Consider the following 21090-nt stretch of genomic DNA (forward strand, 5'->3'; position numbering starts at 1 on the left):
ATTTTATAAAATGCTGTCATTTGTTCTGCTATAAAGCAATGAATAGTTTTTATAATATAATTTTATAATGCTATTATATAAATTTATAATAATTGTATAATTGTTAGATTGGTCTGCTGTTTAATTCTGATTAGCATATGCTTGAAAGTAAGCTTACCTAAAGCAAATTTTTGGGCTATCTTTTTGCCTTGTTTACATTGGGCCCAGCCATGAAAAGTGATCTCTTGTTTTGCCCTTTAGTCTTGAAACCTGCTATGGATTAATTGTTCAATCGTCTCTGTGTAGTTGTGTTTCAGTAGCAAAGCTGTTCTAATAGATGAAGCTGCAGGTGTTAAAAAGAAGCTGCTGCAAAATATCATTTGCAGCAAATTTCACCTCCCAGCAACAAATTTTCCTTTGACCTGTCATCAGTGCAAGTTCTTCCAGACTCCTTTCATGATATGAGCCTGAAGCTGTAGGAGGATGCGATGTTCACTGCCCCCCACGGACAATAGAGTTTTAGTGACCTGACGTGGCACTGCTGCATATCACTGAGGCAGGGGTCTAATAAGCAGCACAGCAAATCTATTCTAAGCCTTTAGGAAAGTGCTGAATAATATAGTGGCCTGTGAAAATTAGGAAAATATTTTACTGGTTATATAGTCTGATTTTATACCATTTAGACTTTGAACTAATGCAATTTCTTTCTTTTTTGGCAGTATTCTGTAACTTCTCTCAAGACTATTCCGGAATTACGTAGGAAGTGTGATTCACAAAATGAAGACAGAACAGGTATCCTGCTCATTTCTGTACTGTAATTCTGACAGGGTGTTTTGGTTAAATTAGGTGCCATGACAGATTTTCTTTTAAAAGTTATCTGTCTTTAATTTTGTTTGTATCATAACAATGAATTTCCTTTTTTCCTTTTATTTCTCTCTAAATATTTTTTTCTTCAGATGTTAGGTCATTAACAGAAAAAACAACCAAAAAAACTCCATAAAAGGATTTGGTAGAATACAGACAAATGCAGGGTTTAATCTCAGCAGCTCCAAACCACAGTATATGCAACAGTTTACTGAAAAACCCGAGAAACCATTAGTGACAAGACATAACGATGCAGGCGCCAATGAAAAAATGTTGGATACATTTACTACCCATATGGTCATGACCAGTTTGAGGCATTATGTTTTGCCAAATTCTGAAACTCTATCAAGGATGCTACAAGATAGTATCTACTCTCAGGCATACTGTAACAGTTAAGATGAAAGCTGCGTTTTTGAGTTTAATAGTGTAAACTAAATGAAGAGTCATGGCAAATAGATGAGAACCAGCTGGATCCCTCCCCCCTCCACTGACAAAAAGTGCATGCAGTGTTGTTTTTCACTTTGTAAATCTGATTAAGTCTCTTTTGTTTCTGTCTTCAGCATGAAGCAAACTGTATTGGTAAGAGTAACACATCTGTACTGCACTTTGAAAACTTTATTATCTATCTGTCAACTGTTGGTTTCATTAATACTTTTGAATCTGAAATGTCTATAGTAAAAATCTGAAGCTTCAATTTTTTAGGGAGGTATTATGAACCACATAAATCTTTCATCATTTTTTTACTTATGTATTATATTTCACATCATAGTAAATTACCGTGACTTGTAAATGAGTTATGCATTCTTCTGCCACAGCCATTAATAACTAAATTTCATGTCTCCTTTCTCAATCATAGCTGGGAATACAGGGGATACAGTCTTCTCCTCCTCTTCTGATTATTCTTTTGAGCATTCCTTGCTTACATTGTTCTTGTAAGATCCAAGTCTAGTAGCACCCTAAAACCCAACTAGATTTCCAACGTATGAGCTTTCAAGAAGAAAGCTTTGACGTTCAAAAGCTCATACTTTAGGAATCTAGTTGGTCTTTAAGGTGTTATTGGACCCAGGTCTTGCTGTTTGGCTGCAGACCAACATGGCTAGCCACCTGAAACTATTGTTCTTGTAGTGATAGAGAAGAAGATTGTGTCTATATTCTGATTCACAGGAATAACCAGGAAGATGCTGGGTACTGAAGCAGCCCTGTTTCATTATGTTCTTAAAATGCCTGAGCGAATAGATTAGTTAAATTGCTTGAGGACAGATTTGTAGTTAAGTTCCTCATCTAGAAGATAATTAATGATTTCCATTTTAGTTATCTGTCAAACAGGAAGAAGGCACAGACTAGGACTAACTTTTTTCTTTTGTTAAACCTTCAAAGGTACTTGACAAGCATTAATTCAGAAGATGAGGTTTTGACCACATGGCTGTACACTGTTGGGAAAGTTTCACCAGCTGAATTTCTCTTTCCCATTGGGTTTCTGTAGGCACAGGGCCCTTTGGGGGTGGGGGGGGTGGGGAGATAGCAGGTTTCAAATTAGGCAAGACTGTAACAAGTAGGGCATTCCGGCACCTCTTTAAAATACCCATGTGACTTGTGTCATGTGGGTATTTTTAAAATGGCCTATTTTGGCCATTTTGGGCCTATTTAGGGCCCAAAACAGCCTGGATCAGGCCAATGCTAGGTAGGGGAGAGTCCCTCTGCCCAACACAGGCCCGATCCTGGCTGTTTCAGTCCTGATCCGGGCTGTTTTGGGCCCTAAATAGGCCCAAAATGACCAAAATGGCACTGAAATGGCCTGGATCAGGGCCAAAATAGCCAGGATCAGGCCACTAGTGGGTCCTACCAGGCCCTAGTATGCATTTTGGACCTATTTAGGGCCCAAAATGGCCCGAATCAGGGCCAAAACAGCTGGGACCGGGCCGGTGCTGGGCTGAGGAGGGTTCCCTTAACTGGCGTTGGCCTGTTCCAAGCCAGGTCGGCCCTGATCCGGGCCGTTTCGGGACCATTCTGGCCATTTTGGGCCCATTTAGGGCCCAAAATGGCCACAATCAGGGCCAAAACAGCCAGGATCAGGCCACTGCCAGGCGAAGGAGGTTGCCTCACCCAGTTACCCCACCCGGCAGTGGCCCAATCCTGGCCTTTTCAGGCCCAATCCTGGGCCCTTTTCACACTGCTTACCTGCTGCTGCAATGACGCAAAATATCATGCAAAAAACACGGAACATCGCATTTTCTTGCACGAGATTTGCATGATATTTTGCGTCGTTGAGGCAGCAGGTAAGCAGTGTGAAAACAGCCCTGGTCATTTCGGGACTGAATTGGGCCCAAATTGGCCAAATGGGGCCCAAAACGGCCAGGATCAGGCCTCTGCCGGGTGGGGGAACATTCCCCCACCTGGCAGCAGCCCTATCCGGGCCATTTGGGAGCCCCTTTCAGCCATTTTGGGCCCAATTCAGGCCCCCAAATGGCCAGGATCAGATCCAAAACGGCCAGCTTTGGGCTCCTGCTCGGCAGCAGCCTGGTCCTGGTCATTTTGGGGCCCTTTTGGTCATTTTGGGCCCAAAATGGCCATGATTGGGCCCCAAATGGCCAGGATCGGGCCCAAAATGGCCAGGATTTGTTCTCTGCTGGGTGGCGGAACACTCCCTCGCCCAGCACCTGCCAGATCCTGGCCCCAATTCAGGCCCCAAATGGACAGGATTAGGCCCAAAACAGCCAGGATTAGGCCGCTGCCTGGCGGGCGAGTGCTATCCCGTGTGGCAGCAGCCCATTCCAGGCTGTTTCTGGCCTTTGGGCCCAATTTGGGCCCAGAACAGCCCAGATCAGGCCCTAAACAGCCAGGTTCTGGTTGCTGCCCTGTGGGGGAAGCGCTCTCCTGTGTAGCAATAGCCTGTTCCAGGCTGATCTGGGCTGTTTTGGGCCTGTTTTGGCCCAATTTGGGCCTGAAATGGCCCAGATCTGGCCACTGCCAGTTGGGGGAATGGTCCCCACAGCAAAGTGGCCCATTCTGGGCCAAATCGGATCCATCCATGGAGCACAGGAGCACTCCCAGGGCTGCCACACCTGTGTGATGATATCACTTCTCGGAAGTGACATCATCGTGTCATCCCGGGATATTTATTGAGAGGCACACCACCTCCTCCCGGGAGTTGCCCTAGATGAGAGTTCCCTCACCTCTTTCCCCAGAAAAAAACGCCCTGGTAACAAGAGATATTAAGTCAGGTCCTGGAAGCAATCAATAATAAATACAAGTAGGAAAATAGACTCTGGTCTTGGAGCACATAGTATGTTTTTCACAGGAGGTAGGAAGAAAAAATTAAGTAGAGAAAGAGGCAAGGAGTGACCATGCAAAGGGAAATGAGGCAAGGCAAAGGCTAATGGGTTGTTTGGGCCTTAGAAGCACATGGTCAGAGAGTGAGTGGCTCATGGGGCAAAGTGATTCAGTGAGCACTTGCCGAAGATTTCCTTAAGCTAAAGTTTTATTCAACCATTTTTATATTGTCAGAGAAATGAAGTTCCACTTAATGGCCTTAAGGAACACACAATGGTTCAATATAAGCAACTTCACAGGACTGCTTTGAAAAGAAAATTTGCTATAACCCAATGACCATCATTCTGAAATCTAAATAAAGCGTATGAAATAAATGTATAACCTGAATATATTCATTTTTTCTGGTGCTACGAATATGAGTTTCTTTGGTATCTGCATATCTTGCCAAATCAATTTCTGTATTATTTCTAAATGTAAAGTATATAACCAAGTTTCAAACTGATAGCTAATTCAATTTTTCACATATCTTAGTTCTTTTGCAAACAATTACATTTCCTTCAGGAAAACAGCAAGAAGATATTCTGGAAACTCTGTATCTTTAGTTAAGGTCACGCAGCCCTTTTCATGCTGAGTATTTAACAAATTGTACCATCCAAAAAGTGTGTGTGTAGATTTGGTATTTTTACTAGAAAATGAAAAACTCATTCAACCTGAGCAAGTAACTAATAGTCTCGTCTAGGTACAAGAAAGGTGATGACAAACAAACTGTTGATGCCTTGTCAGTGTCTTGACCCCTCTATGAAAAGAAGTGTTTTCATAAGACAGACAGAATTCATTTCCATGCAAAGTCTTTAAAGGTTTTTGTCAGAGTAAAACAGCTGTGAGAAACATGTGGTATCCATTTCCCTGCATCACATGAAAAAAAAAATCACATGTAAATAAAACCAGCTTAAAAGTGTCACCTTTTGAACCCAGGATCATATACAATGCATAAAGATATTTGTGCAATGAGGGGTTTTTTGGTACGGAACTTTTTAGTTGCATATTGTTGTTAGAATAATAAATAATTTTCTAAGCAATATCATTCCAAACGCTTCTGAAGGCATCCAAGGAATCAGTCAAACTCCATTCTGTTCTTTTTAGAATGGATGTTTTTTACTATAATGATAACAATGTTACCATAACTGCTTCTTTCAACATGGTGTTTATTAGAAACTGTGAACATGAATGCTTGTTTGATGCAAATGAAGCATTACACTTAGCATATGCAAGACATTGAAGTATGCCTCTTGAATTCTGAGTATCAAAAGTGACCTTTGGAATGAAGCAGGCAATTCTACCAGTTTCTCCCAACAGAGTAGAATGAAGAATGTTTTAAAGTTTGAAAGAGCAACATGATTATGGTAGCAAGAATCCATCTGTATTCTACAGAATATGTAACATTCAGGGCTGAGCTATGCATTAGGACAGGGTTTTTTAAAAATTGAAATGTAGCCATAAGGAGAATTTGCTTAATGTAGCAGTGAGGCCAAAGGTGTTTAATTCTCCCTCATTCTGCAGAACCAGTCAAAATAATCACATTATGTTGCTTTTTGATCTGTGAGGGACACAAGATACAGGTACCATTTTTGAACTCGTGGGGTAAACAATAGTTTCAGGGAAAGGAGTGATTTGGTTGAAAAAAGTGGTACTGAAGAAAGTGTTTTAAACACCTCATTCTGTCGGAGTAGCTGCAAGCAATGTGCATTTTGTCAATGAGAGAGAGATCCAATCACAGATATAATGTATAGTTTGCCCCGCAAACTGTAGTTTAGACAAGGGGTAGGCAACCATTTTGTTGACGTATTTAGCAAGCAGAGTGTGAACCCTGAGCTACTTCCCAGAGGAGGCAACAGTGGTGGTGCCCCCACCCTTGCTTCACATTCTCCCTTCCCCCATATTCTGCATGCTCTCTCTTCATTGAGGTACCACTAGACTAACTCAGATCTAGCTCAGTATAAGCTACCTTCATGTGTTTGTGACAAACTGAGGTACTCTTCTTCCTCCTCCTCATTTGCATTCTCCCTCTCTTTGGACACTGCACTTTCCAGAAAGTACAGCAAGTGAGTCACATAGGTTCATGCTCCCTTTGGCCTCTATCAAGAGGAGACCCCAAGAAGCAATGGTGGAAACTGGAAATGGGGCAAGTATTCTGGCCCCATTGGCCATGTGATATTGATGGGTAGCTTAACCCCAATCAGCTCTGAACCACTGGTGGAGCCAGGGTGTGCTTCCCAGTTCTCCTTGATCCCAGCGTCCGTTACCCGCTGATGAAAAGGATGTGCTCCGCCCGTAGCATCAAATTGCTGATGGAGCCAGGTTTGCTCCTGCAGCTCTTGAGCCCAGGTGTGTCCTGTCCTCATCTACTTGAGTCTGTGAGAGGGACTTTGCTCATCAACACTTCCCCTTAAAGCAGATGAGGAAGGAGAGTTCAGCATAGTCCAAGCTGACAAGCTATCAGCGGCTGACAATCGACTGGCTGGTGACCTCAGCCTCAGTCTAGTGAGAATCAGCAGAAACATTTACAGCCTTGTTTTCTAGCTTAAACAAGACTGCAAATGTTTCTGATTTTTCTCACCAAGCTCATGATTAAATTTGGTTTCCAAAGATCTTTTTTTCTTACTGCTGTTACTTTATTTATTTGTTTATTTGTCTATTTGTTTATTTGTTTATTTATTTATTTATTTATTTATTATTCAGTTTGTAGTCTGCTCTCTCCGCAAGCAGGCTAAGTGGCTCACATCCACTTTAAACACAGTACAATATACAATATAGACAATTAAAACAATTAAAACTGGTAGCATTAAAAGAATAGTTGCATTTGCACAACCCACCTTCAGCAGTGCCTATTTCACAGTCCCATATGTAATCATTGGGCCCATGGTGACCAGTGGCAAACAGCAAATAAAAGCCAAAACTGGCAGGGGGACCATGAATAGCCCAACAAGAACTCATGCATAGCAGTTGGAAGAGTGGGATTAATACTAAGTTGTATTTCTTGTATCCTTCTAGTTTCCAGTACTAACTGGGGTTCAGGAGTTTCAACACTCCTTGGAAATGCACAAAAACCAACAGGAATTGCAGACATGTACAGTAAGTTCAGGCCAGTGAAGAGGGTTTCCCCACTGAAGCACCAACCCGAAAACGCTGAAAATAATGAAAGCGATGACCAAAAGAACCAGAAGATGGAGTGCCAGAAGGGCAGTGACGGTCAGTCTGCTGCTCAGAATGGTGATCAGAATCCAGGCAATGGAGAGGCCCTTAAAACGAAATGTGTTGAACCTGGAGTGTTGCTTGGAGATCTGGAGCACTATGATCTGGACATGGATGAAATTCTGGATGTGCCTTACATTAAATCAAGCCAGCAGCTTGCTGCTTTTAATAAGGTAGTACCGGAGAAAAGGATTTTGGGTGTGTATTCAACACTGAACGGTCTTGGTGGCAAGCCGTGCCCTCTAGGGAGCGCTGAGAAGCCACCAGCAGGAATGACACAGTTCTGTGTTCTGTCTCCAGTGAAAAGCTCCCAGATGAGAAAATCGCGGCCCGTTCTTCCTGATCAGCATAAACATTTAACAGAAGATTTGGAGTCCCCCCAGTCGCTGGTTAAATGCAGTTCAGTTCATGAACCTGAAGCCCAAACCAAGGGCTTCCTCAACAGGACGTTTCCTGATAAAACTGAGAAGACTGTTCCTAACTGTCAGTTAAGAACTTTTCATCTACAGGCAACAGTGATGGAAAACAAACATGATGAACTAAACAGCAATACGAACTGGAACAACTCAGGAAGTCCTGAAGAAAGGGCTGAGGATATGAAGAAAATCAAGAGCATCATAAATATTGTGAAAGAAGGGCAGATATCGCTACTGGTAAGTTTTATTTTTATTTGTAAGGTATGTAATAGTTCAGAATAGGAGACCTTACACATTTTCCTCAGGGATCAATTTAAATCAAACCCCTTTAATTTACAATGTAATCATTCATTTTAGATACATTGCAGAGCATGACATTCAATGAGAACGTTAAACCTGAAGTTTATAATGTGGAAGATGGTTGATTTTAATGTGGCAAACTCAGCTAAGAAGACAATGGATGTAATCCAAAGAACCCTTTCCTGGAAATAAGCCCCACTGAATAAAATGGGGCTGACTTCTGAGCAGACCTGCTTACGATTTCTCTCAATGCATTGCATTTTGTACTGCCGCCACCAAGTTCAAATCTGCTTTTGAGAATGGGTGGGTGGGTGGTGAGTGCGCTCATTGCTTTTTTGAGCAACTTAGAGAACAGTAATGGTAACTGAGAGTCCTCAGCTGTGTATTATCCAAGAGTGTTTACCCCAGTTTATTGCTACAGCTTTAACGGACAGGAGTTCACACAGGAGCCGCAGTTGGCCTCTGACCCATACGAAGCTTTGAGTTAGTTCCAGCTTTGTGATCAGACACCATGACAATGCATTTCCAAAGCAACTAGAGGCAAGCTGAGAAGGTTTGGGGAAGGGGGAGTATCATATGTGCTTTCTCTGTTTTGTACCCGCTTTTTGCTTACACTTTACCTAGAAAGCTTCTTTAGAATGGAAACAGAGGCAGATCATAACTTCAGCAACAAACAAAAATGCAGAGTTACTTTTAAAAATAGAAATAGGCTATACCATATAATACAGCAATAATGATAAATACTGCAAATTCTACTCCCCCGCCCCCATTCCATCTCTGGAGATACTCTCTGTGAGCCAACAAAAATATAAAACAATCTCTACAAAAAACAAGAAAAATTTACCAAGTCATTAAGATTATTATTGTTCACTATTAATGCCATCAGAGTTAACCTTACATTTTTTGCTTTCTATTTGTTCTTTCAGCAATTTATTATTTGGTGCTACATTTCTATACAAGTGTGAGGCACCATATCCTGAGTGAAGTGCAGTATTAATTCCAATTGGATTCCACTTTAGAAAGCTAAAGCTTCAATGCATTTCTTACTCCTTGAGACCCACTGAAGTTTTCATATTTAGTATAAGTAATAGGAAATTTATGGGGAAAATTCCATGCTAGAGCTAGAAGAAATGACTAATGGAGGTATCATGCAAAACTAATAGAAGTAGCATGCAAATGTTATATATACAGGTTCTGTTCAGTCATAATATAAAACCATTGTTTATTTTAACTGTGGTTAGTTTTAGAACTCACGATTGGGTTCACGGGATGATTATTCAAATCCTGTTTTTCCTCAACAAATGCTGGCTCCATCAGCTTTGCTTTTTCCTCTAATCTCCCATGGAGGCCAGCTAGTATGAAAGCCTGCATAGTGGCACAAGCAACTTCAGGGATTAAGCCAGGATTTTCCTGTTCATTTATCAAATGAAAACATTTCTATGTCAACAGTGATCAATAAACCATCTTCCAGCCATTGTTTCAGATACTGGTTTGGCAGACACTAACTAACGATACGAGAATGGACCATATATTGGATCTTTGCAACTATAACAAAATTTGAGTCCAGTAGTACCTTAAATACTAACAAGGTATTCAAGGTGTAAGCTTTCACAAATCAAAACTCCATTCATCAAATATCTGCAGTGACCATAATTAGCTTAATTAGACCATCGTTTTGCATGATACCTGAATGGAGTCACTGTGTCACATGCTGGAGCTAGCTTTTTCTTTTTTTTGCTTCATCTGAGGGATGAATACACGCAAGACAAAGCTACATAATATAACCTTAAATTGTTCTACAGCAATTCCCTTAGGATCATAGGAAATGTCATACTGCAGCAGATCAATATTAAGTCATGCTTATACTAGAACTGCCTTCATAAAAATGAGTGGCATTTATATGATTAATTTTCAATCTGATGCTTCACCAGTCTGGAAGGAAACTCTGTTTCTTAATTCTCCCAGGCATTCCAATTATTTTCTTTCCTTTGTTTGCATTGTTATAGATGGCTATACATGGACATAGATATTGATAGTGTCTCAAACTCTAAAATGTTATTTCCAGTATTTTGATTAGGTTTATATTCTCTTGGTTACATTATAATTCTTATCTTTTCTGAGGTATACAATAGAATGGGGTTTTATGGCAGGGGGAAAGGACTGTTATATTTGGTTTTGAGTATTATATGCAGACAGTAAGGTATGATTAGATTAGTTGAGATTTTGTAGACACAGCCTTTACTGACCAGGTCTACTATAACTCATTTGCCATATTCTGCCAGTGGTGTTGCTTACAAATGATACATTATTAATTTGCAGGAGTCAGTTACTGTGCTACATGAGGAAACAATTTTATTACAGTTTGTAACTGAGCAGCAGCATGTGCAAATCAAAATACCTTGATCTTATCTTCTGTATCAATAAATAAGCAGAAGTATATCTGAGAAAAAGTTGGAAGAAGGGCTCTCTGACTCTCAAAAGCTTATAGCTTGAAAATCTTGTTGGTCTCTAAGGTGGTACTGGACTCAGATCCTGAGAGAAAGTAGTTCCTATTGTAAAGATTTCTATCATTTACTGGCGGTTTACTTGTTTAATAACTGCTAAAGATGCATCTTGAATCAAATAATCAGTTCTCCCACAATTTCTTTTACATAGCCCCACCTTGCAGCAGACAACCTGGACAAAATTCATGATGAAAATGGCAACAATCTTTTGCATGTTGCAGCATCACAAGGACATGCAGAATGCTTACAACATCTCACGTCTTTGATGGGTGAAGACTGCTTGAATGAGCGAAACTGTGAACAACTAACTCCAGCTGGGTTAGCAATAAAGGTGACTTGAAGTTTTGTGGTATTTAAGGTCCAACCTAATTTTTTGTCAGCAGACCTGGGACTCGAAACATGGGCCTCTTCTTAGGTGGAAAGGGCCATAATTTGTTTGACCCTTGCCTCAGTTACTGTGTCTCTTACACACTCCTCTCCCTCAGCCTTTCTGCTCCTCAGCTATAGTTCCCAGGTACATATTTGCTGCAGCTGAAATAATAGCAACTGAGAAAGGCTGTTCAAGGGGCAAGTAGTGGACAAAGGGGCCTCAGGATTAAATACCTATTTACTGCCCACTGCTTTCACTTCTAAATTGGATACTCCTGTACTACGTTTCAGATGTTGTTGCAATCTGGGTTGCAGACCACCACCACCACCCCAAGTCTCCATCTCTCTCTCTTCATAAACAAAAAATACTATGTTGTTTTCCAGGTCTTTTATTGTTACATTGGAAATAAAAATAAGGTTTTTTAGTGATTACTAAAAGTAAGTGCCATCAGGTCATAGCTGATTTATGGCAACCCCTGCTGGGATTTTCAAGGCAAGAGGACAATTACTATAATAATAACAAATTTTGAAGTGTGCCATCTTTGCATTGTAATCACCTAGACACACTTTATCAGCAGATGGTTTTATATGCCAGTTTTGTTATTAAGTTCAGTGCCACTATTTTTAATTAGGTTTACTGGGTTTTAGATAGGCAGAATTGGATGCATTTATAAGACAGTGCTGTAAACATTTATGTCAAAGAGTCAAAATTTAGCTAGGCTTGAATGGACATCAAGTCCAATCTTCTGCTTCAAAGGAAGATCAGCCACCCACCATCCCTATCACAGATTACCCTATATAATACAAAACAAGATCAGATCTTACACCAGTTATATATTTCAGTAGTATTTTATACTGTGGCTTGTGTACACATTATATAAAGAAGTAAAGTATAAACTACCAAGATTCCAGAGTTACCAATTCCTAAGGGTATGCACTTGCTTGTTGTGGTGGTTATTCATAGAATGTATGCGGTTCCCACCATGTAGACTCTTAGCTGTAGCACTGTGCTTTGGCACAAGCTGATGATTCCTGCATAGTACTGACCTCACTCCCCGTTTCTCCACTACTGGTAAGGATGTAGGGACACCCTTCCCTTCAGTTGTTCTATATTGTGCATTAGATGCCATCAAATTGTTACCTGAACAACTACACGTGTCTGTCCTCTAGCTCCATCTTAATCTTAGACTCCAGAGACACATCCTTACATTTCCTTACACTAAAGTAACTTTTCTCATTCCTTCATGGCTGCCCTTCTGAGTCTCAGATTCCTTCTGATTTCTTGGCTGCAGTCTCCCTTTTGGTTGATGATTGACCCAAGGAATAGAAACTCATTTCAGTTTATTCATTGTCAGCCTTAAAGTTGTGTAATTCCTCAGTATTTATGTTCTGCATATAGTTTGAACAGATAGAGAGATAATATTGCCCCCCCCCCAGTTGAAATAAAAGGCAGACACAAAGCTTGGGTATAAAATCGGTCCAGTTTATTAATTACAACTTTATTAATTACAAACTAGCAGTATAGGTCAAGCCCTGGGATCACCCATTACCTCCACCTTGACCTGTCTTGGTGAGCTCCCGCTGCCCCGGGGATGAGCCATACAATGCATGGCTGTACCTGGTGGCCAAGCAAACAGTTCCCCCTCCAAGTCTGCAGCATCTCGCTGTACAGCAGGAGAGCCTTACTTGTACATGGGGAACCACACAGCAGTCTGCCCTCGCAACTGGCAGCTGTACAGCCTACCAGCTGCTCCTGACAGACCCCAATTCCCCACCAATGGGGATGTGCCAAGGGCGTCACTAGCCCACTCATTTTCCCATCCTAAGCTGCCACCACCAGGGCCAAGCCTCTGCTTAGGCCCTTGCGCCTTGCAGGTGGCTTATGGCCAACCTGAGCCCTTGCCATAAATCATCCAGGAATATGTCATAGCCAGCCACAGAGAGGTGGGCCCCATCACCTCTGTAGAGGGTGGCAAATTCAGCCTTTATGCTGAGGTGCAGCAAATAATGCTCCAGCTCTCCCCAAAAGCCAAGGTCAGTACCATCCAGGTGAATGACCAGAATAAGAGGTGGAGGACACACCTCCCTTCAAACCACCAGGCCACTGCTTGCCTATGCACTTCAAGTCTGTGTGAGCCTGCAATGTGGAAGGTCATCAACAGCCAGGTGAATGACCAGAATGTGAGGCGGAGGATTGCACCTCCCCTAGAGCCATCAGGTCACTACTTGCCTGGGCGCTGCAAGTCTATGTGAGCCTGTAAGGAAAGGGAGGGCCGTGCCATGTAAGCCAAGGTAATTGCCACCAGGTAAATGACCAGGACATGAGTGGAGGACCACACCTCCCTTGAGCCATCAGGCCACTACCTGCCCGGGCAGAGCAAGTGTATGTAAACCTATAGGAAAGGGGGGGACTTGCCTTGACCACAAAGACACCTGGGTGAATCTCTCATCCTACCACCTCAACTGCAGCACAGGAGTGTAAATGATCTGACCAGTTTCATAACTCTGTTGAGGGGGAGTGTTGACTAGGAAGAAAGTGACTTGAGAACATAGATTTCCACCTGAGTTGTTACACCAAAAGTGGACAATGTGGCCGACCAGCTCCTTAACACAAACCAACTTCCACTAAGATAAAGAAACCCAGAAGCATCAGAGGTAACCTGGAACTCCGCCTCTAAGAGTAGGTCCACCTTCCAACGTCAAAGGAGTCAGAAAACTTAACTCGTCCCGCACTGCCAAATCCTCCCTCATACGTTTGCAAAACTTAAGCCTGTGGTGAAGCAACCAGAATGGCACGCATCGCTTCATTAGGGGTCAATAAAAACTCCCCAACTGGAGCCACCGCTCTCCAGGCAAAATTTAAGTGACCCACAAGCTGCTGGAGTTCCAAAGGGACTCTGAAAGAGGCCAAACTGACCCACAGAGCCAAGGGCTTTTTTTTTTTTGGTGCCGGCAAACCTGATGTTTGCTCCCATGTATCCAGCTCTATGCCCAGGGGTGATAGCACCAACACTGTGCCCACCACCACTTTATGAGCTAAAGGCATTCTCAGCTCACCTGGAAGGCTGAATAAGCAGCCTTGCAATGGTCAGAAAAACCTCGCAATGGCCAGGAACTGCAGAGCCCTCACTCGTGAAAAGAGCAGAAGCGCTCAAAGGCCATGTTGGCTTCACAGCAACATCATCTGTAGCCCAAGCTGCTAGTGTATCCTATCCCAGGGTAATCCAGGCTTGAGGACAGCCCCCGCACCCTGAATTCCTCATCATACTGCAACCGTGCAGCAACAGCTAAGTCACTGTGCCCTTTATATTATATCCAGGTACTTAAAAGGGGGGGGGAGCAGCAAAGGGGCCATCAAGTCGATTAAGGTCTGACCCTCGCCTCCTTGCCATGGCACAGTGGCTAAAGTCGACTGTGTGTGCAGACTGACAACCTGCCTGTCGTATTGCCCACCTGTAGATATGGCTGGGGCCATGAAGGCCACTGTCCTGACTAACTCAAGTCTTGATATGTACTAGCCTGGGTTCCACCTGAGTGTAAAACACCAAGGGTGTAGGAGCAAAGGCTGACCTCAGGGCCCGTACCACCAAGCATATGCTTGCTGTCGTGTAGTGTGCTATAGGGCAGGCCTCTGCAAGACAGCATGGTTGATCTGAAGTCACATTTGCATCCACATCCACACTGTCCACCACCGGGGTTACACCTCCACTGCCTTCACCTCTGAAATCACATCTAGCATCCTCCCCTCCCCTCCCCTTCGGCTGCCTCTACAGCAAGCACGTCAGGCCCCAGCACCGCCGCCCATTCCTGTTCCACAGATCCCCTCATCTTCAACTGAATCCATGGCCACCGCTATGAGGCAGACCTCTGCAGATCAGCTCACTTCCTCTGAAGCCACATTTGCGTCCACACCATCTGCCACTGGTTTTACGTCTCCTCTGCTTCACCTGTGCCTGAGGGGCCCTCAGCATCCTCCCTGGGAATGTAGACCCCTGCTAAGCCACTAGCATTAATGAGTGAAGCAATCCACCCCTCAGGTGGCTACAAGCCACTCCTGCGGCCTACAACAAGGCCTTGTTATTGCTGCTGGAACTACTCTCTCCAAATAAAGTGAAAACAATGGGGAGTGGGGGGTGGGGGGGAGAAGCCTAGGTAGTTTCCTTCTGATTTTTTGGCTGCAGTCTCCCTTTTGGGTGATGATTGACCCAAGGAATAGAAACTCATTTCAATTTATTCATTGTCAGCCTTAAAGTTTTATAATTCCTCAGTATTTATGTTCTGCATATAGTTTGAACCGATAAGGAGATAATATAATCTTTGTCTGACATATGTACTGATTGGAAACCATTTTGTTTCCCCATATTCTGTCTGAATAGTAGCCTCTTGTGTAGAGTACAGGTTGCACATCAAAACATTACTGTTACATTCAAGGCTTCTCACCAATGAATGACATTTATGCAGCAGCAATGACTAGTGGTTTGCAGCAGTTGTAGAAAGGCACATTGTCCCTGCCATCATATTGATCAGGAGATCTGGAACGAACCTAGCATACTAACCTTGATGATTTAACAAGCAATTGCTGTGGTCTGAAAAATACTTGTGTGATTTTTATTTAATTTTATACATAATTGTGCAAACATCTGCTTACACCTTGTTTTTTCTTTTAATTAGAATGGTCAACTGGAGTGTGTGAGGTGGATGGTAAGTGAAACAGAAGCCATCGCAGAACTTAGTTGTTCAAAAGATCACCCAAGCCTTATTCACTATGCAGGATGCTATGGACAGGTACAGTTTCATTTTAAATTACTATATAATGCTAAATAAGGGAAGTTATTGAAGTTTGCCCACACTAGAAGCCATTTTTGTACTTAGCCATCAAAACGGAAGTCTTTACTACGAATATACTAAGCATTGTTAGAAGCTTTCTTAATGTATCTAAAAGTTACATTTCATCCAACATGCTTTTAACTCTTGGGAGCTAGAAAAACAAACATTGAACAATTTTACGCACAAGTATTTCTAAGGCACTTTAAAATGTATTCAAAAGTTACTCATGCAAAAGATAGCCCATATAAACACCAGCTTTGGATACATTACAAGGGAAATATTTTTATAAGGAAGAAGTGTTTTTGAATGGATTCAACACACAATTATTTCCTACAGGACTTGGCACACATGGTATCTGTTTTTTCAATAAATACTTCCTATGATGGAGAAGGCAAAAACCAGCCAAAGAATAGGCCCATTGATGTCAGCCTTACCCTGTAATGCCTGTACAGGATGCTTTATTCTTGAGAAAACCGTGCCCTGCCTCAGTTCCAAGTCGGTTTTCAGAATATCCTTGAACTGAAAAAGGGTAAATGAGCCAATTGAGTTATTGCCAAATGTAAGACCAAGAAGAGATGCAGATCAAGCACATATCCAAGAATGTGTGGATTCTTAGACTGTGAGTCCTGCTAATAGTTAAAAGTGACCCGTTTATTGTCCACTGTTCTTGGTCAAACAAGCAGACACTAAAACAAATCTCCAACTTAATGGGCCAGAGAAAAGATTTGTGATATTTAGAATTTGAGTACTTAGACTTTATTAGTTATATGTTTGTTGATATAGCGTTAAATTTGTGCACAATCTTTTCTATAATAATTGCTGCTATTAATTTTTCTAGTATAGTAATATCAACATTAACTATATTTCTTTTGTAATATCAGCACACAATATATTTATGCAGCGTTGCTGAGAAGTATCCAGGATCTAACTGAAAACAATAATAATAACATAATAACATTCGATTTATATACCGTCCTTCAGGACAACTTAATGCCCACTAAGAGCGGTTTACAAAGTATGTCATTATTATCCTCACAACAAAACACCCTGTGAGGTGGGTGGGGCTAAGAGAGCTCCAGAAAACTGTGACTAGCCCAAGGTCACCCAGTTGGCTTCAAGTGGAGGCGTGGGGAATCAAACCTGGCTCTCCAGATTAGAGTCCCACACTCTTAACCACTACACCAAACTCGCTCTTTAAATCTAAAAATCTAAAGTTTTTCACAGTTGACATTTTAGTGCCTAAAACTGACATTTTTAGTGCCTAAAAACTAACTCATTTTCATTAATAGCTAATCTCAAACATCTACAGCCCCTTATTCTGTCACTGTGCTTTTTATCTCCAACTTTTCATTCTCCTGTAATTGTTTTCTTCTCCTGGCCCTTTTTATCAAGTTAATGCTAAAAAATGTATTTCATTGCAAGTTCTCCCTAATTATATCAGCTATCTACGCAAGAATTTTAATTGAAATCATGACATAAGAAATATTGGGGATCTTCTTATAGCTCAAGATGATTTTAACTCTTCTTAGGACTGCAGTAATTTATCAGACCTGTATATATCCAAGTGGATACTGTGTTAAGTTCCATGGTGTGGCTTCCATGTGATCATATAGTTTCACATACGTGTATGTATTTATCAGTGTCCTTGACAAACAAAAACATCTACAGTCGCTTATTTCTCAACAAGGCCATTTCTTCTGTGTAGGAGAAAATCCTTCTGTGGCTTCTTCAATTTATGCAAGAACAAGGGATTTCTTTGGATGAAGTTGATCAGGAGGGAAATAGTGCAGTGCATGTAGCTGCCCAGCAGGGGTATCTGGGATGCATACAGGTAAAGGAAAAAGCTACATTTATTTCAGAGTGACGTTTAAATAAAAACTTCAATGTAACATGTTGTAATCTGGAACTATATAAAAGCATTTACATCAAAGATTAATTTGCAGTTAAAAAGCAGAAGTACAAAGACCCAGATTCAGAGTAGATGGCAGGCATTTTGTATATATGTGTGTATGTTATCTATAGTCTGCCTTTCTCACTGAGGCTCAAGGTGGATTACACAATGTAAGTGAATATGATCAACAGCAAGGACATTTAATAAACAATGTAATAAGGAAAGAAAATGCAAAGTTGCAGAGATTTGAAAAGCGGAAATCCGATACAGAGCCGAAACAATGTTGAAACAGAGCATAAGCTCTTCTAAGCCTGACATAATAAATACACAGAAACTACCCAGCAACAGACAGTACACAGTAGTTGCTGCTTTCTGCACCGACCAGAATCTCCCAGTTGATTTTGAGGGGAGACCTATGTAGAGTGCATTACAATAGTCTAGTCTTGATATTACTGTGGCATGGATCCAGGTGGCTTTGTCAAGGTAGGGGCCATCTTCCAGGCTAGCCTGAGTTGATAGAAGACATTTTTTGCAGCTGTATTCAGTTGCTTCTCTAGCAGTAGTGCTGGATCCTGACTATGGGAGTTTGGACTTGGCTCTTAACCAAGTTTGCAAGGGTTAACATTGAACCCTATCAAAAATGGGAAGTAGAATATCTTTCAAGATCTTTGCCTTCACAACTAGCATAACTTCCATCTTGTCTAGGTTCAGTTTCAATTTTTTGCTTTCAACCATTTGACCACAGCTGTCAGGCAGTGACTCAAGACCTGGACTGCATCACCAGGGGGGTTTGATAGCAAGACAGAGCTGTGTGTTGTCCTTATATTGATGACATCCAAGTTCATTGCTACAAATAATTTCTCTTAAAGACTTTAAATAGAAGTTGAATAGCATGGGTGCTGGTAATATCGTGCTTTGTGGAACCCTACAAGACAACTCCAATACTGAAGATAGCTGGTCTCCAACAGCAACCCTTTAAGTGCGGTCAGTGAAGAACAATTTAAACCAGTTCAGGGAACATCCCCTGATACCAGCTTCTGCCTCCGAACACCTCAAGAGGATGGCATTATCAACTGTATCACCAATACGTGTTGATGTAGGGGTAGGAAAGTGTCAGAATTATGCAGCACTCTTAATCAGTTCCAGTTTAATATAATTCTTATGGCTTGCTTATGTTGCCCTTTGAGAATGACATTCAGTGGGCTTGCTTGCTGATCATGTGAACTTTGAAGTAGGACTGGGTAAAAAATGTAAGCATTTTTATTAGATAAATAATAGGTGTATTTTTACTCAAGTATTTAAAAGAAACTTTGAACATTACCAAACATATGGCAGGGAGGGTTGAAAGAATCCCAGAATATACCATAACATTAATCTCTGCAGTAATGAGATGTGAAAATTCCTCCAGCCTCAAATGGACAAGGAAGGGGATTGCCTTGTTCCCTCTCCTGCCCTGGAAGTGGCAGCTGTCTCTCCCTGCAATTCCTCTTCAGCACGCACAGAAACCTGCCTTTAAAGGAGCCCCTTTGCTCCACCTCCCTGGGTCTTCTCCAAATCCTCACCCAGCCTCCCTGAGTGGCCCTTCTCCCAGCCTATCTGATCGGAGGGCTGGGTAGACTCTGCAGTCTGCCAGCCCCACCCACTCCATCTCATCCCAGGGCAGGGCATTTCCTCTGTTCTCTGCCTGGCTCACCCCTTCTGCTTCTGAAGCCTCTCCATGGCTTTCTTAGCAGCTTGAGGCATGTGCTTGCCCAGCTTATGTTTCTGTGGGCCTGGCTGAGGTTGAACTGCCTGGGCAGCTGCAGGAGAAGCATGAGTCAGCTGAGTGGCTGGAGGCTGTCACCTAGGGTTGTGCCTGGGCATCGGCTGCTGCCGTTGCAGTGGTGAAGGTGGCCTGGAGCTGAGATACTGACAGAGGTTGCCTAATCCTAACCACTGTTTTATATAGCACAATTAATTGAAATCAGTGAGCTTAGACTGATCTAACTTTGCATGGGATTTTACAAGTTGCTTCCTTTGATTTATATAATCCCTTTTAATATCCACCTTTTCTAGGAGCCATCATCACATCTTGTAGCAGTGAATTCCTTAAATTAATTGTATTCTATGAAGAAGTGCTTCATTTTATCTTTCATGAATCTAATGCCCATCAGTGTAACAGTTGTTGCTAAAACATATGTGTGTATGTATGTGTGTATATATATAGACTCTGGTTGAATATGGAGCGAACGTCACTATGCAAAATCATGCTGGAGAGAAACCATCCCAAAGTGCTGAGCGGCAGGGACACACCATGTGTTCCCGTTACTTGGTGGTGGTGGAAACATGCATGTCGTTGGCATCCCAGGTTGTGAAGTTAACAAAGCAACTGAAAGAGTAAGTCTTCATTAAAGGTAGTGGCATTGTAGTTAGTTTGGTTTTTTCCCCTTTGTGGTATCAGGACCACCACATATTTCATGCACCAAAAGTTTATTCATTCTGTCTACATACTGAGCAATATTATGCTTACTGGGAGGATGCATCCCGGAAGTAAGCAATGAACAAACACTTGGAACCTGTGGCCAATTGCATGTCTAATGCCTGTTCACTGATGCACATCTCTCCTACCAACATTGCCTTATGTTCATCTTGTGACACCTGGTGGACATGCTGAAAATACATTTGCTTCATAAAGTTAATATTTAATCCTTCTGGAGAATGAGGAAGCCCTCCAGAAATATATCCTATGCAGGAACTTTTAAAATACATAAGAATTACACCGGGATACACCCATTTGTGATTAAACAGCAGAGCTTTTGTAAAATTCACTTTCATTATACCAATGTAGCTGGTATATACAGTACTCTTTCTCCAAGCCTGTTCATTGATACAACAAATATTTGTTTACCTGTGCCCTTCTTATGGCTCAACTACATGTTACATTTTTCCATGTTTATTTTGAACAGGTTTCAGGTGGGTACCTGTGTTAGTCTGCAGTAGAACAGCATGATTTCAGTCCAATAGCACCTTAAAGACCAGCAAGATTTTCAGGGTAAAAGCTTTCATGGGACAAAGTTTCCTTCAAATCTTGTCAGCTTGTCATATTTGTCAGCTTGTATCTGACTATGGGAGTTTGGACTCTCTAAAGCTTATACCCTCAAAAACTTGTTGGTCTATAAGGAGTTACTGGACTTGAATCTTGCTATTTTAAACAACTTGTTTTTCTTTTGCAAATTTTGGTTCCAGAAGTGCTTTATCAATGAGAATGATGTGAAGAGGGTAGAGAAATGTAAATCCTTTGCTCCCCTGCCATTTTCTCATTGGAAAAAGTCACAGCAGAACTGGAGAACAGTTACAGGTACCCATACATGTTTCTCCCATGGAGATAAAAGTAGCACAGGGCAGTCTTTTTCAGCAAAAAAAGAGCAGGAGAAAAAAG

The 21090-nt window shown here is 41.8% G+C and overlaps 1 protein-coding gene across 1 annotated transcript in view; it reads left to right on the plus strand.

Moving 5' to 3' along the window:
- Nucleotides 1-21090, plus strand: part of SNCAIP (synuclein alpha interacting protein) — a 47964-nt gene that overhangs the window by 8249 nt on the left and 18625 nt on the right. The window contains exons 2-7 of the mRNA XM_054986956.1: nt 699-771; nt 7165-8018; nt 10737-10916; nt 15626-15739; nt 17487-17612; nt 19879-20048. Of these exons, the coding sequence (XP_054842931.1) occupies nt 699-771; nt 7165-8018; nt 10737-10916; nt 15626-15739; nt 17487-17612; nt 19879-20048 (1517 nt within the window). The remainder of the gene's footprint in view (nt 1-698; nt 772-7164; nt 8019-10736; nt 10917-15625; nt 15740-17486; nt 17613-19878; nt 20049-21090) is intronic.

This window comes from Eublepharis macularius, chromosome 8 (assembly GCF_028583425.1).
Source record: "Eublepharis macularius isolate TG4126 chromosome 8, MPM_Emac_v1.0, whole genome shotgun sequence".
Lineage (NCBI taxonomy): Eukaryota > Metazoa > Chordata > Lepidosauria > Squamata > Eublepharidae > Eublepharis > Eublepharis macularius.